This window comes from Seriola dumerili, unplaced genomic scaffold, assembly GCF_002260705.1.
Source record: "Seriola dumerili isolate Sdu_G_001 unplaced genomic scaffold, Sdu_1.0 BDQW01004193.1, whole genome shotgun sequence".
Classification (NCBI taxonomy): Eukaryota; Metazoa; Chordata; class Actinopteri; order Carangiformes; family Carangidae; genus Seriola; species Seriola dumerili.
This window is the reverse complement of record NW_019178448.1, coordinates 26,669-53,252: the sequence shown is the minus strand read 5'-3', so window position 1 is coordinate 53,252 and position 26,584 is coordinate 26,669. Positions and strand designations below refer to the sequence as shown.

The following is a 26,584-nucleotide window of genomic DNA, read 5'->3' as shown; positions in this document are numbered from 1 at the left end:
TATTTTATTTACTCGTGTTTGACACATAAGATTTTCCCACAGACCACTACAGAGTAATCTCTGAGGTTCAGTCACTTTGTTCACATCTCTGCGTATTTCAACACACACACACACACACACACACACACACACACACACACACACACACACACACACATTACTCTGCCACAGATTGGTTAGTCAGGCTTCAGGATGATTTTCACCATGAACTGTCTGAATCTGTTGGTTTTACCTTTCAATCACCGCCTCACTTAAAGCACTTAGAAAAGCTTCACGTAGAAAATAAAAGTAATGGGGGATGATACTAGTTTAATTAATAAGACGCCGCAGCCTTGAAAGCATCTGGAGGGAGTTCATCCATCACAGTCACCTTCATGCTTTGTGTTTGGTCAAAGTTACGATACTACACCGGAGCCGCAACGTTTATATTCACTCATTTAGCAGATGCTTTTATCCGACTTACAAGTGCGGGACATCACTGAAGCTTCAGAGCTGTAGGAGACCTTGGTGTAAGTACGAAGTACTAAATCTACCTAATAAGTGAAGGAGATGCAGTAAAGAAGTGCAGGGAAAGTTTACAGTAAGAGCTAGTTAGGTGTGTTGGGGGTGTTAGGAGAGGAGGTGCTTTCTGAAGAGATCAGTCTTGAAGAGATTCTTGAAGATAGAAGATAGATTGAAGAGGGAACATTCCTGCTCTGATGGACTTTCAGTAGCTTGTTCCACCATCAGGGAACCACAGAGCAGAACCGTCTGGACTGAGACTGTCTTGTGCGCGGGGATGGTGATGCCAGACTATATTCCCTGGAGGAACGCAGTGAGAAGGAGCACAAAGCCGGAAGACTCAGTTCAAGTAGATGGAGCAGGCGCAGAGGCGACTCTGAAGGCAGCATTAGTGACTTGAATTTGATTCTGGTGGTCATGGGTAACCAGTGGACGTCAATGAGCAGCGGGCTGATTGAAGGCTGCTGCATTCTGGAGCGTCTGTAAGGGTTTCACTGCGCACAGAGGAAGAGCATTTCACCGTGTGATCCAGGTGATGTACTCAGTCAGATAAGGTCTGATATTCCAGGAGACAGACTGTCAGAGCCGGTCATCAGAGACATGACACCCAGGTTCCTAGAAACCTTGGTTGGGGTAAAAGATAAAGAGCTGATTTTGATATCGATATCGTGATGGAGAGGCTGATTGGCCAGGAGGGTGAAGAGTTCAGGTTTTTGTTGAAGGTGGCGTTAGAGACAAGCTGAGGTCCAGCCAGAGACTGTGTGGCTTGTCTGGCGGGAACAACAGGTATAGACTAACAGTTATTGTCATTATTGATCACTATTTTTTATAATTATACATTAAAAAATATCAGAAAATTGTAAAAGAAATGCTCAACGCAGTTTCCCAGAGCCAGGTGTAAATCTGTCAAACAAAAATATTCAGTTCAGAGTTCATTAAATCCTCAAACATTATGGCGGCAGTGAACAATGTGTTGAGAGTCAGGGATGTGGACTTGTTCTGGACTGAGAGTCAGTTTCTCTTAAGTGCAGTCTGGGCAGCTTTGGACCGACGTCGGCGCCCAGAATCAGACCATAACTCAACAAAGTATAACTGCAAAGTAATTTCTATTTTTCAAAATGTACAATAGGAATGGAGCTAATGGAAGCTGGCAACTAAAAAATGAAATCATTTTTTGGAAAATTGTTAACAGTAATGAAAAGTGAAAACATATAAAAACACTTTTAATGACCTTTAAAATTATAAAAGGTTCACAAAAAATCAAAATGAGCCATGTAGATTATTTCTGTATTTATACAGAAATGTTTTTGAGGGATCTGTCTCCCGAGGTTTAGCTGCCAACACAATGAAGGAGAAGAGAATTTTAATTTGTGTGAAAAACTCATTAACAAGAAGAAACAACGACCTTGTAACCGTATGATCCACAGAAATACTGGAGAATATACTCAGTGTTTTAGTGTCTACCTCAGCTGTACTGATGGGGTGGATGTGTCAGAGTCTCTACTGCGTAATCACCATGTTCATCCCAAAAAGATCTCGCTTGTCCGAGTTTCCAGAAACCTTACCTTCCTCCGTCTCGTGCCAGACGATACCCTCCAGGTTGACGCTGGTCCCAGGCTGACAGGGCCCCAGACAGGCCGAGTCGCCCTCCAGCGCCCCTGACGCGCCTCCATCCTGGGTGTTGGTGCCGATAGACCTCGTCCTCACCGCCATCTGCTTGGGGTTGGAGGTGGGCAGGGCTGGAGGGGAGAAGGAAGGAGCCGAGGGCAGGGAGGAGCCGGGGGCTCCGGGGTGGCCTGGAGCAGGGGGAGCTGGCACCGTGAACATGGGGTCCACCTGGAGAGAAGAGGAGAGGGTTCATCAGAGGTCAGAGGTCGAGCATTGTGATATGTCATTTTACTTCAGCTCAATTCAGTTCCAGGTCAGCTCAGCCCAGTTTCATTATATCAAATGAAATGAAGCTGAACACTTCTGAAGGAGGCTTTAAAAATACAAGTGAAAAAGAGATAATTAATGTCATTTTAATATTCCTGACGTGAATCCAACTGACGTCCGATTATTTCACTGTGGGATCCTGCTCTATAATGGATGCAAGAATCGGAAGCACATTTTAGAAGAGGAGACATTTTCTCCAAATGTCATACCATTCATTATTCTATCTGCAGTCTGCAGTTACCAACTTCCTAATGTTGAGTGGCAGCTAATCATCTCTCAGCTGTATCCAGACTTTTCTCCCACTCTTTGTGTTTTGATTCATCTCTCCATCACGGCTGGTGGAGCGGTTCAGAGGCAAAGACTTCACCCTTATTCACTGCGAGAAGTTGGGGATCGATGTTTCCATCCAACACGTACGTTACAGAAGCTGCAGATTATAATTAGCTGCCACTTTTGCACAGAGCGACTTGGCAAAAAACCTGCAACAGTATAATAAGGCAACATTACTGGAGCTCATCCAGTGAGACTATAACTACAGAAACTGATGACTGTTACACTCTTCTGTTTGGATCAGCTTCTCCAAATTGGGCTGCAGCAATATGCAGATTATCTGTTGATTTTTGTGATTTAAAGCTTCAACGAGACATTAAGGAGGAACTTTGGTAATTTTCAACATGATCGTTACTCTCATACTTCTGTCCTTTATGACAGTTGGTCATAATAACTTTGTCTCACCATCTCTGCCTCCTCCAGCTTTCCTGAAAACTTTATTGTGACACAATCACCTCAGACAGCAGCTACGAGGATCTTAAAAGTATATAAGACAAATGTTTGAAGTCTTAGGGAAAGCTATAAGAAGCCACATTCTTTGCAATCATCAATATTTTCTTTGCAGCGGTGAAAGTAAACGACCTTTACTGTCATCTCACCACAGTCACATTCATACTGTTCTACAGCACAACGTAGGGCTGAACAACAGCAACGTACACATATATGTTATATATATAAAATATATATTTAAAATAAATCATATTGAGATTATTTTGGGAAATATTTCAATTGTGAAATGAGTCACGACTTCAGAGTGGTTATTTCTACCTACAATTAGTTTTCACTGAAAAAATAAAAAAATGATCATGATGTGATTTTTGTTGGTCTTGTACCAAACAAACATGTTGCTTTATGTGTGGAGTATTAAGAGTTATAGGCCGGGCGTCGCTTCATTGATGGTCTGTTGTTGTGACAGCTCTGGTACAATGCTAAATATAATATGACATGAAATTAGGTTTCCTGGGGTTTTTGGGGAGAAAAGCAGCACAACAGTTTAAAAAGTAGATTTTAACATTTAAATTAGTATTTACAAATAAAAGCAATATATAACAAGGAGAGCGACACAACGTGAGGGAAAACCTTTGTAATAAGGTTGAAGCTCAACTGATGTGCACGACAACATTAAACAGAATATATAATAAATATACTAATATATACTAAACAGACAAACACCAGACTTTCCCTTTCAGACGAGGAGCAACTGTTCAAACTTTACAGAACAGTATTAGTCAGTGAACTGACTCATTAATGTTCATTACTCAGCAACATCCACTAATATTTGGCTTATGCTCTGCTGATTTAGGCAAAGCCTTCGTGTTGTCGTGTGTAAGTGTGTGTGTGAAGTATTAACACATTTCCACTACATTCCTCGTGAGGGAAATGTCCAGAGTTATATAATATTTCTCATCTGTTTCCAGCAGTGTTTCACAAAAACCAACCACACGTTTTCAAAGTTTTCACAGCTCGTGCGTGATCTCCTGTCATTTCCATGGTTACATGTTCTGAAATACTAAGTCATTTGTGCCTGTAAGAGCGCCACTCTTATCTTCACCACTAATTATGGTCCCAATTACAACAGCTCTGGGAAATAATTCTGCTGAGAGAGCAGCAGCAGCAGCAGCAGCAGCAATCAGCGATGAAGGATTTCTCTCGCCGCTACAACTCAATAAAGATTACGGGCTTGACAGATATCTCACGGCACAATATTCTTGAGTGATTTCCCGGCTCAAAAGAACTTGCTCGCCGTGCCAAGTCTGTAAATACTTGAGAAAACAGCAGCGCCGTGTCGAGTCAGAGCTCTTCTGTGGCGTTTGGTTTCCCAGATAAAGGAGTTGCGCTTCTGTTGAGTTATTATGAAGATCAATCTGTTGCTCACTCAGGTCGCTCTCAAAGAGAGAAAAACGAAACACTCAGGGGTGCTCTGTGCTTTCCTTTAAAACCCCCTCTGCTGTTTTTCTTCCTCTGCAGCTTAAAGAGCAGAGGTTACTGCCAAGGTTACCAGTGCAGCAGATCGTCAACATCCAAGCACTTGGGACTGGAAGAAAAAAAACTTCTCCATGGTTATCGTATTGATCTGCAGTGCAGCTGTTCGTCAAAGAAATCATATGAAGCGCAGAAAAAAGGAGGATGTGATTGACGCGGACACTTTTTATGTGAAATGATAAAGTTACATTCAGGCTTTCAACTTGCAAAAACACTTTGTTCTCCCTGCTCTGGTCCCTGTGTGTCTGAATATGTGGAGGAATCTCACTGACACTTCAGGGCACAGCGTTTGGTTTCAGTCCCAGCGTCTGTACTCCAGGTATTATGAGCAGCTTTGTTTCCGTTGTGTACCGCACTGCATTTATGTTAAAAAACCTGATAAACAATGCAAATTTATCATGCAAAATAGCAATAACACAAAAGAGAGATGATCCTCAGCGCTTCCTGAAACCATCTGTTAACTCCCACACAGCTGCTGACAAAGACCACCCAGGACTTCTTCTACCAAATCACAAAGCAAATTAACTATAAAAGAATAATCACGATCCCCGGTGATTTCTGTTGTGCAGTTAACGCCTTTTTTTCCTCCCTCAGACACCCAGAATAAAAAACGCTCAATCGCAATCCACGCGGCAGCTACAGTCAGCCAGGACGCAGAGTCACACAGCAAAATAACAATAAAAACACAAGCCCGCTCCCTCGTGTGTGAAATGCTTCAAACAAATCATCCTTTCTCACACAGTTTCTTAATTAAAAAAAATCCTACAACACACAGAGAAATATCACAGCAGCACACCAGAACCCGGAGGCAGCTTTAGTGTTATAAACTACAATTACTGCCTCGTGGTCGTGAGCCTCCGCCAAAACAGCCGAGTTGCAATTTACACCCATGTCTGTCCACACGCATAATGTTTTTACCTTGAAATTCCCTCCAGGCGCCACTGAGATTATTATTGACGGACATGAGGTCACAGTGACTTTAGAGACCCCGACCTTTGACCTTGGACAACCAAACTCTAATCAGTTCATCACCGAGTCCAAGTGAACATTTGTACCAAGTTTGAAGAAATTCCTTCGAGGCGTCACTGAGATATCACGGACAACCTGAGACCGATCAGCGTAAGATGTTGGGAGTGCAGTGCAACCCAACCTGAACTTGACCTCTGACCTCTTTTGATTTCCTATGTCTGACCATAGAGCTGAATGACCAGATCTTCATCACAATGGCCAAAGATAACGCAAGACTGGTCAGATCGGGTTTAAGAGTGTTTTTTTTTTTAAATTAATTTTCTTGTTATTTTCTCAGTTAATTGTTTGTTTCTTCAATAAAATCTCAGATTTGTGAAAGCTGTCGCGTTTAAATGCCTCGCTTCATCTACTGAACAGTCCAAAACCCAAAAACCCAATTTAAAATGACTCATAAAAGAGAAAACCAGACAAACCTCAGAGGCTGATACCAGCATACATGTCGATCATTAAAATAGCTGCAGATTAATTTTCTGTCGGTAGATTAATCAACTCATCGTTTCAGCTCTAGTTTAAGTGTGGTCTGTGCGGGTACTCCAAGTCTGATTCTATTCTCATCGCTCCAAATTATCGCTCACTGACACTGAGGGAAATTAATAATCGGCCCTAAACCCCTGCACTCTTTCATTTAACAGCTGGCCCTAAAATGAAATCTAAGGAACTCTCACAGTGGGAAAAGCTCGTATCTGTACTAACATAAACAAAAGCTGATTATTAAAAGAAGAATTCTCCAAAGAAACTATTCTTTTGTATTCAAACCTCAACAACAGAAAACAGGTTCATTTGTCTGTGGCTTCCAAAGATTCTACCTTTCCAAAATTGACTGATTGAGAGGTGATCCGTCCTTCAGGGCTGGTTTCTTTTTGTTCTCCGACCTTTAACCTCAACCTTAACACGGTAACCATGATCCTTCCCTAAATGTAACCCAGTAGTTTCTGTACCTAAACCAAACTAAACCGTAACCATAACGATGTCACATTATAGAGCAGATTTATCTTCCAGCAGTGATTTGTGAAGGTTTCTGAAGGCACGGACGAAAAATGTCGTCCTTTAATTTGGAGAACTTGTTCTAATTAAGGTTTGCTTCAGTTTAATCAACTTCAGAGTCCTGCCTGTGCTTTAGGCACCGTGGTTAGGGTTGGGGAAAGATGGTGGCTCTGGTTGAATTTACAGTTGCTAATTAGCTTTAAATAAAGACAGGGTTGCGGTTGAAGATCCTGAGTCGAATTCACACTGTTTCTACAACATCGATGGACTCCTGCAGCACATGCTGAACGGACAGAGGAGGTAGTCAGGGTAATGAAACCAGGGTGTGGTGATCTGGCGTGTGAGATCGGTGTTATTTTTCTCCAGTATATTGTTTTGTGAAGCCTTCAGTATCTTTTGGCTGAGCAACAAAGACCAACATGTTAAAAAAATGAGGGAGAAACTCAAGTATTACTGCTTTAACTGAAGCACACAGGAGAGCGAAACACACAAAGACCCAAATAACAGTAAAATATGCATGGATCCTGGGGCTGTGCACAAACACAGAATCTGTCTTGCTCGCTTTCTTTCAGACAAAATCCACCCACGATCTTCCTCACAGAATCAATTACAGCATCAGCGGGCAGACGACAAAACCTCTGTGTGATACCGCTAAAAAGATATAGCGGATTTCTTATTTTCAATTCTCCTTGCAAGAGGCGTAATGCTCCACAGCAAAAATTAAAAAGGCACTTCACAGGATCACACAAATACAGGTAATCAGTTAATTACCCTGAGATTATCTCCAATCCACCCTCTTGGCATAAGAAAGAAACTGGATTAAAATCGCAAGAAAAAGAACAAAAAAACAAAAGTTTAAATCGTTAACTATTAACAAAACTAGCTTTTGTTCTTCCATGAGAACAGGATATTTATCCGGATACCTTCAGAAAACAACTTTTTGTTTTCCCCAGATAACATCATCAAAAAAAATAAACAAAAATAAACGTGTTATCCAATGATCACAATATTATCTTGGGATAATGAGAAGACAATTTTCATTGCCAAGCGTTAGCATTTCATAAGCTACTGACAATATTTTATGGGGTTACAGACAATGTTGGAAAAACCTTACGGACTGGAGCATCCACTTTATCAACCGATCAGCTGGTACTCACCCTTAAAACTTTTTGTACTGTATTGGTACTGGAACCAGACCGGGGCTAGATCGTTAGCATGCTAACTTCTGTAGACGAAAAGAAATGATAGAAACAGAAGCAAAACAAGATGGTTGATTTCCACCTCTGGAGACAGATGTTGGTGAGTAAAGGGATGAAGTTTGATGCTGAACTCACAACATTTCTTCTAGAATGATAAGTAAACAGCTGTTAATGCTAACGTTGGCTATGTAGCAATAGCAAAACTTACATATAACCCCTTTAAAAGGTCAACGATGTCTTACTAGACCGATGTAGGGATATTAAGGATTAAGGGTTATTAAAAATGTTGGGGTTTTTTTAATGCAGCTTTTATTTTGAAGTTCTGGTTTAACTTCATGTTTCTATTAACTAACAACAGCTGATAAAATCTGTCATTTCAGCAAAATTGTAAAAAATGAGAAGCAGCTCTTGACTATGACGGACAAAAGCTCATTAGCAGTTCTCGTTGCTTAAGCTCATTAGTGTCGTTTCCGTCCAAATTTAACCCAAATTTCAACCATAATCTGCAAAAGAACGTTATTAAACGTTATTAAATTAATTTGGGATTGCGTTTCCATCCACTACTGTTAGTGTTATGCACTACTGGAGCTGATTAAACCGCTGCAGAAGAGGAAAACGAGATGATGTTTTATTATATTATTATGTTTGTTTCATGTATTAATGTGAGGAAGGTTGATGATTTGTGCATAAAAGACCCTCTTTTCTTCTTCCCCCTTTCACTTTCATTTATTCCTGTCCTCTTTCTTGTCCTTCCTCTTCTTTATTTCCTCTTTTGTCTCATCTCCACGCTTCCTATCACGCCATTTTACTTTACTCTCACCTCATCTTTCTTTCTCCACTGTCTTTGCTTCATAGTTGTATTTGCGCCTCCTGTTTTTCTTCTTCCTCTTCCTCCTTTTGCTTTCCACCTTGTCTCCTTTCTTAATTTCTTTTTTTGTTATTCTCCTCTCTTCTTTTTTTCATCTTCCTTTCCTTCTTCTCACTTCTCGTTTCCACTCAGGTCTTTTATGCACAAACTGGTCATTTGTGTATGAAATCAGGTGGATGAAAACGCAGTTATTGCTTTATTAAACAGGTCATATTCAAAGGACACTGATATTGTCACTGTAAAATGCTGATGTGCTGTTAGATTGGAAAGCTTGACAAGTCCAGCAACAATAACTGAAGGGAGAGCCATTCTCTGTTCAAGGCCGATTCAGATACAAAAGTAAAAAAGAGGAAAATGTAAAATCTGTTTTCACAGTGCTTGTAGATGTAGATAAAAGCCGCACGTTTAATCGATTTCACCACTTAAATCCACTTCAGTGGTAAAAGCCGGAGAACGCAGTCGGGTGGAGGGAAACAGAAAACACAGGAAAATCTGCTGCGGTTCAACCTCAAGTAGATTTGACTTAAACGTTTCCTTTGACACGCTGGAGCTTTGTGTCGAGGTGGAATCACAAACAGCTGTCCCACCTCGCGCACAGAGCTGGATTCACCCAAATTAATCAGGAGAGGGAGGGTGGATGGTGGGTGTCAGGGGAGCCAGCTGAGCTTTCCATTAATTCTGCCGCTAAAATCTATAATTAAACAAGGAGTCATTTTTTTATCTTTGGTTTTTATGCTTCTTCTTCTTCTTCTTTTTTTTTAATCTTCAGTCACATTTTTATGCACTAAGACCGCAGAAGAAGACTGTTGTATGTGTTCACAAATGCCACACACAAAGAATTTTAATCAATCCATCCATCCCTCCCTCCCTCCCTCCGCCCCCTCACCCAGCTTTCCTAATGGATGCAGGAGTGTTTATAGAAGCTATAAAACTGAATTTTGGCTGGTTTGATGAGAAAACGTTGCCTGTGCTGGATTTATCTCTTCCTCCTCTTTCTACTCATCCTCTTCTCCTTGTTTTGTCCTTTCCCTCTTTCTCGTCTTTTGTCTTCTCCTCCTCCATTCCTTCACTGCTCTACTACACCGCCCCCCTTCTCGTACCTCGCCTCCTTTTATGCTTTATTTCTTTCGTTATTCTCCTCTCTTCCTTTTTTCATGTTCCTTTCTCTTTTCTTACTTCTTCTCCTCCTCTTTACATCTCCTGCCTCCTCCTTTCTGCCTCCGCTTCCCCTTTTCCTTCTTTATTCTTACGCCTTCTCCTCATCCTCAGTTCTTCCTCCTCCCATATCTTTCCTCTGCCTCACGTTCCCTCCTTTTCCTTTCCCTTCTTCGTGTCCTCATGTCCTCCTCTCCTCTCCCTCCTCCCTATTCTTTTCCTCCTGTCCTCTCTTCCCCCTTCTCTCCTCTCTCTCATCCTCCTCCTCCCCTCCTATTAAATCCCTCAGTGAGCAGCCACACTGACAGTGTTTTTTTGTTTTTTTTGTTTTGTTCCCAGTCAGAAATCATCCCTGTCTTTATTGTCAGGCTGCTGAAAGAGGAGGCATTGTGTGTGTGGTGGTGTGTGAATGTGCAGACAATCTGCGGTTTGTGAAGTGTGTGTTCGTGTACGTGCCGCACGTGTGTGTGAGTGTTTTTGGCGTTTTCTTTTGCAAATGGTAGCCATCTTTTTTTCTTTTTTTTTTTTCCATTTTCTCTCTCTCTCCAGCCTCTCATGTCTGCTCTGTCTTTTTCATCCCCTACAGTATCAACACACACACACACACACCACTTACCCTCCCACTGAATGACAAGCTCTAATGGCATTTAAACCAACCCAGTGAAAAACAATGGACATTAATAATAACTCCTGCTGCTGCTGCAAAATATCTAAAAACTAACAACTGCTTCCTTCGACAGCTCCACTGCTGCACAATCAACCATTAACAATAATTATGTTAGCCCAATTCTGCATAGATTAATCTCCCAGAGTTGCAGTGTTTGCAAGCAGCGTTTTCATAATGATATAATTATAAATCATCTGAACTGAGACAGACATCAGAGTCTGGCAGCTGATGTAACACCAGAGACTCAATCAGGTTACTGCAGGGAAATCTCAAACAGTATCCGCAGAAATGTTTTCTTATACAGCAGATGCCGCCTTCACGTCGCGCAGGAGTAACTGTAATTACCGGGTTCAGATTTAAATACCCTTTACATCAACACTGAAGTCGTAATTACAGCTGGGAAATTCAGATTTTTCTGAGAGCAGCGATATATCCGACTTGGCGCTAAACAATAAGAAACAGTGTGAAAAACCAAACAAACATGGATTCCTCACACATACTAAACGGATATGGGGTTTGCCTTTCCGTAGCTTGTCCGTTAACGGTTCACATGGTAAACGGACTAGAGGAGGTCATGAATATGTTTTTGTAAAAGTCAGTATGTTCCAGATGTTTCAGTGTCAGAAAAATCAATGTGAACGTTGATTTATTTTTAGATGAAAACTAAACAGTCCTGCCTCCATTAGAACAGCTGGAGAGGATGGATGGATGATGATGGATGGATGGATGGATGGATGGATGGATGGATGGATGATGGATGGATGGATGGATGGATGGATGGAGGGATGGATGGATGATGGATGGATGGATGGATGGATGATGGATGGATGGATGGATGGATGGATGGATGGATGGATGGATGGATGGATGGATGGATGGATGGATGGATGGATGGATGGATGGATGGATGGATGGATGGATGGATGGATGGATGGATGGATGGATGGATGGATGGATGGATGGATGGATGGATGGATGGATGGATGGATGGATGGATGGATGGATGGATGGATGGATGGATGGATGGATGGATGGATGGATGATGGATGGATGGATGGATGGATGGATGGATGGATGGATGATGGATGGATGGATGGATGGATGATGGATGGATGGATGGATGGATGGATGGAGGGATCATTGGTTTCTATATGAAATTAGAAAAGGCTTAGTCAAGCTGTCTAATGTCTAATATGTTCAGTGCTAAGACATATTTTGAAACTGCTGCTCATTTGTTTGAACACGGAGTCTGTTTAAACTACAGTGTATTAGATATCAAGCATGAAGTCATAATATTACAAGGAAAAAACTATTTTAAGAATAAAAGGTGTAATTTTTAAGAAGTCATAATATAGCAGTAATATCGTATATCATCATTTTAAACCTTTATTCTTTATTCTTTCCACTAACCTTGGGCCTGTACTACATCTACCTGTTATTCACTAATGTTAACACGTCGGGCCATTGAACTGGTGACGTTTTCTTGATTTTTAATTCTGATAAATTACTGCTAAACGATCGTTGTAGAACCATAAATTAAAAGAAACTGTAAATGACACTTCAACAGAATAAAAACATGTTGCCAGAGCCGCAAAAACAAAAAACAAAATCAGGGTTCAAAAAGACTTCAGCCCAGACCGAAAACACCAGTGAGCCAAGAAACCAGACTGGCACATATTAGTGCACAGACATGAATTTATATAAAAATGACAAACTCTCTCCTTTTGGTGCCTCACAGAGTCCTTGTAGAAAGCATCTGCCTCCTGTTATTCTATAGAGACTTTCCTTTTTCACTGCTTTTACAAAACCTTTTTAAACTGTGAAGAACACTTTGAAATGTTCCACACCGGCACCGTAACTCCGAAACATCTCAGACTTGCACCAAATTTCCCGTCATTTTCCACCACACTGATGAATTGAGACGGAGGAAGCTTTAATCTGATTTGGGTTTTAACAGATGAGACACTCGACTGAAGAATCCCTCTGTGTATGAAAAGGAACACGATGTTTTTCAGAAAGCTGCGGTTAAATAAAATATGAAAGGCAGACGAGGAGGAGAAGAGGATCTGGGGTGATTCTTGGGAGGGTTTTTCAGGTAATGACAGATGGTGGGTGGTGATATGATGATGCGTTTTCTTTATGACAGTGTGGAGCGGCGCTGCGGTGAAGGAATGAATGAATGCAGAGGAAAACTCGCCGGAGCAGAGCGCGTGGGCGTGAAGCCTCCTCACGCCGGTTGGCACTGATACTTTAATACCTAACGGACTCTCAGTCCAGCATCCACATGAGCTGCTGTACTGCTCTGAGAACGCCGTTTACCCATCATGCTCGTCCACTTGTCCTTATTCTCTCATATTTGAGCTTCTGTTTCATCATCAAATCAAATGTAAAATAGTTTATCTCCTTCTAGAGCCAGGCCGATGGATCAAAACGCCAATACACTGAGCAAATAGTGGCATTTCAGTCAGTTTTACCCAGCTTTGATTGATCATGTATTTACTGTGAAGCTGATCAATTCATCACCGGTTACACTACAACGTCTTATGAACATGAACCCTTCTTATCCGTGTATTTACTCTAGCAGGTTTCACAGGAGTGAGAGCGACTCAGGAAACAGTCAATACCCTCGATTTTTAGCTTTAGTTCGTCATTTTGAGACAAACAATGACAAAATTTCAAAGATACTTAAAACTGCAGCGGGCAATTAGAGCGAACAGAGGGACACTGTGATATGATTTCACTAATCTGTGTCGACAGCGATTTCAAATGAAGGCAAAACACCCGCTGTAACGTCTCTGACGGCGCTGCACCCCGAGGTGCGACGTGACTGACAGTTTTAGCTCACAGAAAGCGTCCGACAACAGTTCTCTCTCCTTAAAAAAGCAAATGCGGGACAAACAAACATGTTGAATCGCTTTCTACATCTGCAAAGCCTCGCCGTGCTCGAGCGTGTCCGGAGGATTTCATGACAATTCCAGCAGCAGATTTTATATTTCTTGTGTCCGGGTGGAGTTTCTGCCGTGAACGCACTTTTTTGTTCTCCTCGCTTCAGGTAAAAGGTCACAGCGTATCGAGAGGAGAACCACATGCTTTCGTAACAGCACATATCCTGAGGCAGGAAGGGACCTTAACTCCGCATCATCAGCTCAGTCCATGAACTCACATCAACTGTGTCCCCCAGTGGCTTTTTTAATGCACCTGCCACTTCGTGTTTCAGAGTATTTTATGTGCTTATGCTGATGTTTTATTTATCTTTTATATATTTACGCTGTTGTGTATTTCTGTTGTATTTTCGTCTCTCTGCAGCACCGAGACAAACTCAATGAAATGGTGATAAATTATTGAATCTTAACTCTTGAATCTTGAACGATGGTGTTGAGAGAGAAACACAAATTATTGGGGATCGTCCTCTGGGAACCACGAATATCAACAATGAGTCGGATGGACGATTCAATGCTGATATGTTTGGTTTGATTTTGTTCTCAGTGTATTGAGAGCTGCAGGCCTCTAGCTTCACAGCGTTACACTGGTGACAGCAAATCCCCAATGCAGCACTGGGTTGAGGTTTGAACAGTGAATTAGCACCTGTAACAGACAAATCTCTGGTCCCATCGTCTGCAGAAGAAGACAGAGGGTGACAGAGTGAAGGTGTGTTCAGACAGACGCAGCACCACTGCATAGAAAGTCAAAGGGAAGACGTGCCTCGACCTGAATAGATACGCACGGCCGGGGTGAAGCATCTTGCTTTACAGATCTCCATCACAGAGCTGAAAGAAAACATGTCTGACTTGTATGTTTTCAACCAATAACCTCCTGTCAATCACAGCTCAGCGGAGCCGACAGACAAAACTCTTCCACCAGCTCCAGCCTGCGCTATAGAGCAGAGATTAAAGCTGGATTTTACTCTGAGCTTTAAATCGATGCTTTTCTTCTTCAGTGAGAGGAACTGAGAAAGAATCAAGTAACAAAATGAGAAATATTTAAATATTTCCCAGCAATTTATTTATTGTGAAATCACATGGAAAATAATTTCATTTAGCAGATAGAGAGCTGAAGAAACTCTCACCATAAACTGTTAATAACAAGACTGTGCAGAGCCGGAGGAAGCCGTGCTGATTCTCCCATAAACCTCCGAGAAGCACAAGTTTTCATCTCTGAGCTACGACGCCGCGCCGCCATGAAAATTCAAATTAATGTACAGTCTTCGGCTAAATCTGATCAAAACTCAGAGTCAAAACTTCAATCTGTTTCTTTTAGACGGGGCAGACTGCGCCGTCTGTCATTCCCAATACTGAACTCATTCAGTCACATGCTCTGAGGTCCGCACATTAGGCTCCAACATCAGCTACTGAAAAACCAACTTCAAGTCCTGATAAGAAATACAGAAAGCAGAGAGAGAGGGAGTTTCAGTTGATCAGATGGTCGATCGACTAATTAAATGCCAACGTTTGATGACAGATTAATCATGTAGGTGAATAAAAAGGGTCACAAACATCCACAGACGGCAGCGTGCGTTGTCAGTGTGTAAACAGAAGGCTTGATACAGAAGCAGCGTATTTAGCCACATTTACTACTGTTGATTATTTGGGTTTTACAGCATATTTACTGTTTGGTTGAGTCTCAGTGTTTCCAGCAGCTGGTTTTATCTAACAGTGATAAACCCAGTGTCCACTACCTGCTCAGCAGCAAACAGCAGACACACGCAGAGACCGGCAGCTGCGCTGGAGGGGAGGTCGTGAGGCTCGGGTCCTATCTGTCGGCGGCACCTGGACGTTGCTCACAGATCATATTCTTTATTGATTAAAATGTGTAATGTTGTCATCCCGACTGTCCTTACTGTAAATCTTCTTTTCTACACATGATAACTTTAACTTTCATAACCGTGATCTTATCTCACCTTAAACCTGTTAAAAATCATTGTTATAGTCAGGAACAATCACATATTCACGTTGCTGTGTTTTCTACCTGTAACAGACGCATCTGACTGGATGTCGCCACAGAGTGACGGCAAAAGCTGAGCCAGGTTCATCTGCTGTGTTCACTGTAATGGATGTGGCGGCTACTTCTTCTACACTAAACACAGCTTTAGTGGAATCTGCCCGCCCTGAAAGCTGAGACTCCTCATTGTTGTGCGCAGAGATCAATCAATCCTCACTCCTTGTAAAATTTCTGTGAATATGACTCACAGCTGCAAAAGTCTCTGCACATGTCGGCTCTGCGTGTCTCGTCTCAGCAGACATGAGTCAGATTGAGAAATCCACGTCAAGACTTAGGAGTCATGCATTTTGCGCCTTTTAAGAAAACGTGCTCAGTGTTTCTGAAAGACGCGTGACGAGCTGTCAGATAACTGTCTGACCGCGCCGGCTGAGGTTCCGCTGCAGCCGATACTCTTTGAAAATGAAAGGATAAACAACATCAAAGTGCAGCTGATCATCCGCCTCAGGTGCAGACTGGACACGTGTGAGAGTGAATCCTGCTGAGGACCAGTGACCTTTGTCTGATGAGAACATGTTAAATAAAAAGGACAATCCACCATGTGAGCGAAGGTAAATAACACCTAAAATACACAAAAGTTATGATTACTTTTTATTTTCCTCTTAAAATTTACCTTTTCATGTCACTTAAATGTATTTAATTAGACGCATATAATAAACTGAGTGGATAAAAAAGGCAGCAAACATAATTCACAACACCTCTGCCTTTCTCACCCTGTAAAACCCTACATTAAATTAAGAAGCATCATTAACACATTGTAAGTGTAATTTGCAGCATGTGAGCGAGGAGCATTAAACCTGCACAGCTGCTCTCCAGTTTTAGCATTTTCATACTGGCACAAAACTTGAAGTGATAAAATGAAAATCTGTGTTCAAAGTTTCTCCTGAAAGGTCAAATGAACACATCTGTGAGACGACCTTTAGAGCATTATCTTCTTCTGTCATCTTAATATTTCCTCTAATATGAAGCGATATGATTTTTTGACCTAAAAAAAAAAAAAAAAAAAAAAGACGCAGTGATTCTAGTTTTTTTTTCCCTCAGCTGTGAAATTGGAAGGAGCTCGTCTTTGTCCCGTTGGCTCTAAATCCTCAAACTGTGAGAACAAAATGTTTTACATCGCTGCTCAGGAAGCTTCGCTCCAGGCTGTTGTTCACTGACATGGTGCGTTCACTGATGCACACACAAAAATAAAATCTTTTTAATAACCTGATATGCATTGTCTACATATTAAACAGCAAATGTAGCACAGAGTGGAGCTGCAGTATATGCACCTTTCTAACCTGATTATTTAATAAATAACATGTCTGAACGGATGTAATTAATATAAGTGTAATGAGTTTCCGAGCACTGAACGTAGCAGCGTCTTAAATTAAAGCATATTTGTTCTACTTTAATGATCATTCTGAGAAATCAGACATGTTGTGGATCTGTTGTAACTCTTATGATGCTGCTGAGCAGATACAGTAATGAGCTTATGAAGCAGTGTGATTTCATAAATGTGACGCGCCGTGTTGCATCGCACGGGTAACCTACAGTCCTTGGTTACTGATCCAGATACAAACAATTCGTCAATTAAAATGAAATTCAGTGTTTTATAAATTTTCCAGACTCACAAAGCCGACCTGAATCTCACAGGTTCAGCTGAATAAACACTCAACTCAAGGTCCACTTACTCGCCTGTTCTAGTGCTTTCAACTGAGAAAATACAGACCAACAATGAGCCTGATAATCAGATGGAGATGTGGAGATGTCGGCACCATTTTCCTTGAAATCTAACAGACAGATATTCAAATGAGGTGCTGTAAAATGAACCAGTATTCTGTTTGACCCATTTCTCCCCTCAGAGTATTGAGGATGATTTGAGCAGAGACTCAGAAACCACGACCAAAGACAAGGAGTGGTGCGTTCAGTTTCTGAGTAAAGGACGTCGCTGTCACTCACATTTTATTCTAACATAAAAATATGTGGATCGGTTTCACATGGACAAAACTGCTTTACCTCATCGTTTTGCATTTTAGTTTTTTCACCAGGATGCATTTTGTTTTGTTAGATATTTTCTGCCTTATAATGACCTGTGCTGCCGTCATGTGGATTAGAATAACCCACAGGTGAAGTAAAATGCAGGTTATTGGTGCATGTGATGAGAACGATCCGTGTCTCTTTGTTCCTTCAGCCTTTTGTTTCCCTACATGCACCTCTCCCGATCACTCTCCGTCCTGACGCTCACTCGCTCGGGATCAGCTGTTTACATGCGACATCACACCCCGATCACAACTCTCCCCGAATAAACCAAACACTGTCAACATCGCCATGGAAACCGAGCCTTGTGCAAACCCGTTAAAACCCAACCAGGTAAAACGGGACGACGGGGAAAGCTGCTGGTTTCACAACATCTCAGCCGCAGGCGTCGGTCGAGCTCCGCCGCCATCACAGCAAACAGGATATGATGTTTCCAAACAAAAGAGTGAGAATAACCGGATATTGAGGAGCATGTGAACACGTCTGTGAGATGATCAGAATTCAAGATAGACCAATAAAATCCAACAGGAGCAGAGTGTTTTTGTTGTTTCATCGTCATTCAGCCTGCAGGGATCCGGACTGACAGACAGACAGGAGGTGATATCAGAGCAGCCGCTGTCACTCACAGACAAACTCAAGTGCATCTTATTGTCATGCAGATGAAAGTCCGAGTCTCTGCGGCAGCAGAACTGCTTTTATTTCTGTCAGACATCTTTAAATTTGACCCTTTAGTGTGTTTATTTTTAGCCGAGCCGGCGGCGTGACTCTAGGAATGACAGCTTCGCACGGTGGCTTCACTCAGATCCACTGCAACATCTAAACAACCGTTCAGTGGACTGCTGTAAAATGTTGCACAGACATTCATGGTCCCCTGAGGATGATCTCTTAAGGACTTTGATTCCTAACGACTTCAGATCAATAAAGTCCTCACTTTTACAACAAGTTGTCACGTATCCTGTTTAAATGAATCACAATCTATTTAGTGGATTAGTATAAAAACTAGTTGAGACATTCATGGTTCCCAGACAATACATCCTGGTTTTGAGTGAAACATGTCAACTGTTGGATGGATCGGCATTAAAGTTAGTCCAGATATTCATCATCAGGTCAAAACTCAAATATGTCCAATACTTTGGTTTAAGACTAAATACCTGCAAATAATGACGTGCCAAAGTCCTAGTCCTGCTTTTTGAATGACTGACTGAATGTGTCCTGAACCTCGTGACGCCCAGACAAACATCAACCGAGACGAACATACGACAAACTATAATTACTTATAAATTCAAAAAGAGAATTTTTCAAAACTATTAAATTTCCATTACAGGAATGATCCATCATGAAGAAAACAGGGTATCATGTCTTATCAGCTACAATGAAATCCAAAATAAAATTCCTCCATCCTTTCCTCAGAGGCAAAACGTGGAAGACACAACAATCCACGAATATTGGAGAAATTCTACTGAAAAACATTTGATTTGCTTCTATATTACACTGAAGGTTCAATATAAACAGTGTGGATCACTTCATGTACAGCAGATCACTCACACATTTTTTGGAAATGTTTGAAAATAACTATGTTTTAGTGCCACAACAAATAGTAAAATATAAGTTCCCTGTGGGTTAAATGGTATTTTATCTGTCATTTCTCTAAAAACAATGTATTAGGAAGCAGTACTTTAAAAAGATATGGGACTAGGGGACAATAGTTGCCCTGAAACCAAAGACCAAAGGCTACTGACTGGTGAAGAAATCTTTGTACTGAAGAACTGACACACATCTTGAGATTTACAAGTGGAAAGAAAATGGGACAAAGTGACATAATTCATGAGTGAAACGATGGAATCGGAACAGAGCTACACGTGAATCCGCCTGCAGGGCTGCGCGAATGATGGAAATAAAGTGAACACAGTGAAGTATTTCTGAAACATTTTGTTATTATTATTTAATGTTGCAAACGCTTATACTCCACTCTTTTACTCCAGTAAAGATTTTAGAGTTTAGAAAGAAGAAATTGATCCTCAACAAACTGAAAATCATAAAAAAGACATGAGAAAGTTCAGAGCTTCATAACTGATCACACAGCAGCTCCTGCCTACTCTGTGAATTATTAATTATTTAATATGGAGGTTGTATTATCTAAGCTTTGTGTAATATCCAGGCTTTGTCCAACTATACAACAATTTTATGCAGTCAGTGTTTCCACTAATTCTTCCTGTCAGCAGGGGTGTAGTTATTTAAATTTTGATTAAATTTAATTTAATCATGTTAACAATTTGACTCAATTTAGTTTAATCTGATTAATTTCACTGCTCTGAAACTGTAAATTGTAAACTGCAATTAAACTGTTGGAATAATCAAACACACTAAACTTCAAACCAAGATACAGGATGAAGAGTGACATTTATTTTGAAGGCTGAACTTCAACCTCAAACGACAGACGCTCAGGTCGTGGGACGTGTCTGAGCAGGTGGACAGATGTCTGGATCGGGATTTAAGTAAAATGAAACGTGATATTTCTGGAGCAGCTGTCATGTTTTTTTCTTCTCAGTTTGGAAATCAGATGCAAAGAGCGTGATGACAGTAGAGCAAGTGGTGCGTTCATGCAGTCAGGTCTACGAAGGGTTCATGTTGATGTCAATCATCTATCATGCAGCTGTCTTATACAGACTTCGGTCCTGGGTAAATATCCTCAGCAGAAAACCTACAATGTTCTCATTGTGACTGATTAAACAGGTGTAATTAACAACATCAGTTAATGGTTACGTTCCTTTTAGCTTCGTCATTGTTGCACCTGAACTTTTCCTGCTGCAACCGGTCAAAATATCTGCAGGGAGAAAATATTTGATTGTCAAGGTTTGCAAACACCCTATGATAAAAATATTATAAACCTTATGTAATCAGTCTTTTCTAAACTCTGGCCCAAAGACATTAAAAAATGTATTACAGTTTTTGAGGAGAAGAACTTCTCATCTGAAAACACTAAAGATGCAGTTTGATTTTAAGTATTTCTGTCAAACTCTGTCTCTTTCCAACATTATCAAATACGTTGTGTAAAAAACACAACGCCGCCTGGTTTACGTTTTTATTTTCAAATCAAAATAACAACTAAAAAAAATGAGTTTTCTCACAACATCCACTCCTGGAAACTAAAGCCTGATTAACGTTTTTACGGATCTGCTCAGGAAACTTTATCATGAGCAACATATCTTCTCTGAGCAGGTGTTCTTGTGGACTAGAGCTGAAAAGATTACATGACTAATAGATTAGCCAATTATTTAGATAATCAATTCATCGTTAATCATTCTTTATGAAAAAATGCCCAAAATTCACTGGTTTCATGCCTTTGAAATGTCTATATTTGCTAGTTTTCTTGGACAATGAACTGACTTTTTGGGTTTCAGTCATAGCTGGATAAAACAAGATAATATATAATATGAACACTATTAACTTGGGAAAATTAATATTTTGCTTTTGCTATTTTGTTAAGAGATTAATCACGAAAATGAGTGTCAGATTCATTAATAATGAGAACAGTTGTTAGTTGCAGTCATATAACCTAACAACATGGGCGACACAAGCTTCTGCCTCCAGTGTCGAAGTCCAGTGTTTTGCCTCCGGGTTGTTTTGTGTTACTGCTTGAACAGATTTCTTTCCTCGAATCCTTTAGATGAATAAATAACCACAGAAGCTTGGCCTGCGTTTGGGTGACAATACTTTTTTCAGTATTTCATTTTGAGCAATGCAAAGATTCAGTTTATCTCAGCTTCTATCCAAAGTATCTGACTGTATCCCACACTGCATGTTCCCCACAGAGGGGAGAGGGGAGTAACTGAACCATGAGTTTAGAATATTTTATCACAGATAAATGTTTTTCAAGGTCAAGTATGAATCTAAATGCTCATGTGTTTCTATAAACAGCAGAAGCAACCATTCAAGAACGCTGCCCAAATTAAAATATGGTCATAACTCTGCAAAAATCTGAGTCTTCAGTTCCAGGTTTCTGAAACTGTGTGAGTGCGCCTCCCACTCTCAGTGTGAGGTTTTGTAAAGCAAATCATTTCCGGGTCATGTCTGCAGGTAACCGTCGTTTGTGCCAATAATTAGCAGGTTATCGTTGAGTGTTTCCATTTGAACGTCAACAGTAATCCTGGTTTTCAGCGTTTAAAGGTGTGAGAAGCCGGTGGAGCTGCACTACAACCATCACAGGACACTAAAACTCTTGAGTGGAGCCCAGATTACTGTTGACAGGGAATGAATTACAGCCACCACAGAGCTCCGCGTGACTGTGTGTGTGTGTGTGTGTGTGTGTGTAAGTGTTTCACCGCCGAATGGGAATCCTTCAGATCAACAAATAAACAAAGCAGCCGGGGCAGGCCAGCGTTCCTCCTGTCAGCAGCATCTGCCAGCAGCAGGGAGGACGCTTCGGTTTTTCCCTGCCTCGTCTAATCCTGCATCCACGAAGAAGCCCCCAAAAAACTCCTTCTGGACATCCTCCATCTGTTTCTTTTTTCTTTTCTTTTTTTTTTTTTTCCTGCGTCTTTCAGACTCTTTCAGGCTGTGTCCTCTGCTGTCACGTCCAATTCCTCCCTCTCTATCAAACATCTCTTTCCCCCACTTCACCTCTCCACTTCTCCACCCATCCCTCCATCTGCCTCCATCTTTGTCTCTCCTCAGGAAGACTTAAACTCAGGAACGATTTCACAAGTGGCCACGTCTTCCGTTATTCCCCTTAAATGACTAGAGAGCTCAAACGTCACACGTCAGCAGTCCCAGCTGTCAACCTGCAGTATTTCTGTCTTACTTACAAAGATTGTGACCGACGCTCTGAAACCTGATTCATTTTGACATCATGTGTCTTTTCCCCCCTAATGAAATGAGCAAACAAAGCCTGTGCGGGGTTTACAGAAGAGCTTCATCCTGATTCCTTCACGCCTTTGCTGAGTTGCCACTGCACATGTAAATAGTTGCCTTCTCCCCTAATCTCCAGCAAAAACAAGGATGACTGGATTAAATGGTTTCCGAAAGGGGGAGGAGGAGGAGGAGGATGGAGATGGAGGACACACTATGCTGCTGCTGCTGCCGCCGCCTCCCCCCCCTCCTCTTCCTCTTCCTTCTCTCTTCATCTCACCCTCCAAAAGAAGAAAGACAAAAAAAAATGTGTACCTCAGCATGGTAAATAGCAGCAGACAGACAGTGAGACAGATAGACCGGGAACAATGACACCAGCTGGGCAACAACAATAGGAAATAAATATCATGTGGCAGGCAGGCGGTCATCCCTCCATCCATTCATCCATCCATTAACCATCCCTACTGTGTGTCTGCTGCTGTACAGGCTTCTTTGTGGCCTTCACACCTGCATCTCACTGACTGTGATGTGCTCTGAATATCAAAAATATTCTTTTTTCTCTCTTTAGAGCCTATTTCAATGTTTTCCACCTTAAAATGGAGGAATTCTGCCTGGATGTGTTTCATGCAGGATGAAGCAGCTGCAGGTGTGAAGCGATAGCTGCTGTGCGTGTGTTTCTGTTGTTGATGTGTGTTATTATTGGCCTCCAGACAATAAAAGCGGCTTACCTTCTCGGCTCCTCTGTGTTTCTTGGCGGCCGGTGTGTCGTCATGCTGCCGCCTGACAACAATAGCGCCACCGCCGCTTTTAACTCCACAATCCAGCGCGGTTTTATTGGCAGCACCGCCGCCGTTACTCCCGCTATTGTTGTTATTGTTTACGTTGTTAGTGTTGCTATTATCTCCCATGATTCTGGAGTCCGGAGAGGCGCAGTGGCAGTGTCCGGGGCCGTCGCGGCACAGATGATGCTCGGGCAGGGCGGACGACGAGAGGAAGACGGAGGGAGGAGGAGACGAGCCATCGCCGGGCTTCTCCTTCCTAGTCCGGACAGGAGGAGCGGCAGGGGGAGCGGCGGCGTCCCTCTCCCTGTCCCTCTCCCTGTCTCTCTCCCTCTTCCAGCCCCGGATCACGTTTTTCCCCTTCCTCTCCTCCTTGCCTTTGGCGCATGTCGCAGAAGGAGAGGCCGTGGTCACTTCGGAGACGCCGTTGTTGTTATTGTTGCCGCCGCCGCCGCCGCCGTCCGCCTCTCTGCTGACCGCTGAAATCATCTCCAGACCTTCTCCACCGACGCTGCGTCCTTGAGCCTCCCGACGCCGCTGCTGCTGCTGCTGCTTCCCGACGCACACCTCTCCACCGCCGCCGCCGCGCACCGCGACGGCAGCCGCTGACTGATCCGCCGCCGCTGCCGCTTCCGGTTCCTCTCGTCCCTCCCGGCCGGCTCGGCTGCGTTTAAGCGCGGATCTCCTCGGCTCCGACCCGCCGCTGCCGCCGCCGCCGCCAGGTCCCCGGGTCTGGAGCGAGGGCAGGGCCGCGTGTCTGTCGGCTGAGCCAGCGGCGCTGGAGGAGGAGGAGGTGATGGAGATGGAGGAGGCGGTGGAGGAGGAGGAGGAGGAGGAGGAGGAAGAGGAGGAGGAGGAGGAGACGGTGTGGTTGGGTGACAGCTCCCTGCAGTCGGTCAGCAGCCCTCCATTCTGCCCAGCTCTCAGGAAACGGTTCATCTCCTCCTTTCCTTGTCTCCTTTGTCGATCTCCACAATAATCAGCATTCAAGTCATTGTCAGCCCGCCGCAGTGAGGCAGAGAGCACCGAGCTGTAGGTGCACACATGCAGGTCTGTTATAGGCTGCTGGATCAGGCCTGGCCCTTCACTAACTACAACACAGGCTGAATGACAGCTGTGAATTTCTGACTGATGGAGGTGCTCGGTGGGTATTAGGTCCCATTTGTAATAAACACATATACTCCTACAGCCTATTTATTAAAATTATAATACAACACTACAAATAAAGGTTTTAAAAAATCACTCCCCAAAACGATCACACATTTACAGATTTATGTTTCTGAATAAAAAATAGAAATAACATAATTAGTGTAGTATTAGTGTCTGAGTGTTTATTTTAATATTCTATATAAACCTAGTGGCCACAGGGTTTTATTTTCTGTCTCTTACTGTGAATAAAAAGAATCTCTGAAGCCACAAAAAAAAAAGAAAAGATTTCTGTCAGAAAATATCCTTGTTTGGCCAGAGGGGGGCGCTGCAGTGTTTGTTTAATTGTTTAAACATGAACTCAGGTGTAACTGATTGGATTGGCTGAAATTTACTGGACTGATGCTCCTGTCTGGGTTTTCTGTGCTATTATCAACCCACACAATCATCCCCTGGGGTTGACGGACACATCAGGGCTGTAGCCCATTCAACAGCTTCAACAACCCAACAACTAACACAACACCAGAAAAATAAAGCTATTATACTATGATGTAAATGATAAATTACACTGCGTTGCCAGATTATTAGGTACACCAAGCGCAACTGGACCCAGTCTAATACGAGAGTCCCACGATGGAAAGATTATAACGCTGAGGTTTTGTTTGAGAGGTGTTCATTGAATCTTATGGTAATTTTAGAGGCTGTAGTGACTTGCTTTATTGTGGTTAATATTATAGCAGTTATTTGGTTAGCCTGTTATTGTTGCATGGCGCTTGAATGTTTATTTGTGTTATGTTTAATTAGAGTTCTGGAAGTGATGCCAGCTTGATTTACTTTAGTTTATTATTGTTAGTGCTGACATTTTAAGTGGATACATAATTGTACTTATTTTGTCTGTATGTATTTTAATATCTCATGTCCAGAAAAAAAAAAATCATCCATCAATCCATTAACCATCGACCTCAGCATCTTGAATTGTGACAAATAAAACTGTTGGAAAAAGTTGCGAAAGCTCTACTTCATAACTTCCATGAAGGAGGATCTATTGCAGGACGAGTTGGATACAGAAGATTCATTCCTACAGAAAAGATAAACATCTGTCAGCTATTCAGCGACTGAAGTGTGAGAGAGATATTTATTGTGTTTGTGTATTTGTGTTTTCTTTCTTCACGGTATAAAACTATACAGTCTCCGATAGATGGATTAAAAAGGGGAAAAAACAGATGAGGAATAAACTGACATGAATGAAACGTGTTGTCACTGAGCTGACTGCTGTTGGTGTGATGAAGAAATATTCAAAGACATGCCGCCTCTCTCCGTCTCTCTCTCTGGCGCTGTGTGGGTGTCGTGAAGAAGTAGTGTTTTGCAAACCTGAACAGTCGACGCAGAAAGCAATTCATTATCAGAGTCACTTAAAGGAATGAGTGGAATAAATACAGATACACGACACCGTAAATACGCCAGGAGCTCACGTTCAGTACACAGACAGAGTGTATGAACTGTATGAAACTTCAATCATCCTGGAGAAGCTGGGTAAACTAGAGAAAGACAGTAGAGTGCACACACAGTGAGATAAGTGTTTAGTTGTGTGTGTGTGTGTTATTGCAGCTGTCGAGGGAAGCAGAGTGGGTTCATTGAGAAGAAATTTGCACTGAATGAATTAGATGCAGGGATTTATTGGAAGTCATTGGTTCTAGAGGAGCTCCTGGCAGCTCATTTCTGGGAGGGAAACTGTGTCCAGTGTCGGGGTTTTTGAGCCAGTATTTTGTGTCACTGTTGAGAACTCTTTTAGTTTGGACTTGATTTATTCTGTGTACCAATAGACTCACAAAACACTGCTGTCTGCTCCTGTTAACATCTCTTCTGTGCGACATTAAGGGATAAGTTTTCTTATTGTCAACAAATCCTTTGAAAACCCCCAAAACAACAATGATTGTCTCCTACTAACGAGTAGTGTGTGTGTATCTGAAGCCTTATTGCTCTGTGCCACGGAGCTGCTTCGTTATCATGAACACACACACTGTAGTTTATTCTGTCTCACACACACACACACACACACACACACACACACACACACACACACACACACACCGTCCTGCTGTCCTAAATACTCACTAGAGCGCCAAGCACCCCAAACAAATGCACA

At 42.1% G+C, this 26,584-nt stretch overlaps 1 protein-coding gene across 1 annotated transcript in view; it reads right to left on the bottom strand.

The window, feature by feature from the left end:
• LOC111239711 (zinc finger protein 608-like) overlaps positions 1-24,231 on the bottom strand; it is a 49,738-nt gene extending 25,507 nt beyond the window's left edge. Inside the window, exons 1-4 of the mRNA XM_022769609.1 lie at positions 24,157-24,231; positions 23,242-24,024; positions 2,740-2,748; positions 2,067-2,337 (exon numbers count right to left, since the gene is read on the bottom strand). Coding sequence (XP_022625330.1) covers positions 2,067-2,337; positions 2,740-2,748; positions 23,242-24,024; positions 24,157-24,231 — 1,138 coding nt within the window. The remainder of the gene's footprint in view (positions 1-2,066; positions 2,338-2,739; positions 2,749-23,241; positions 24,025-24,156) is intronic.
• Between the last annotated feature and the right edge of the window lie 2,353 nt (positions 24,232-26,584).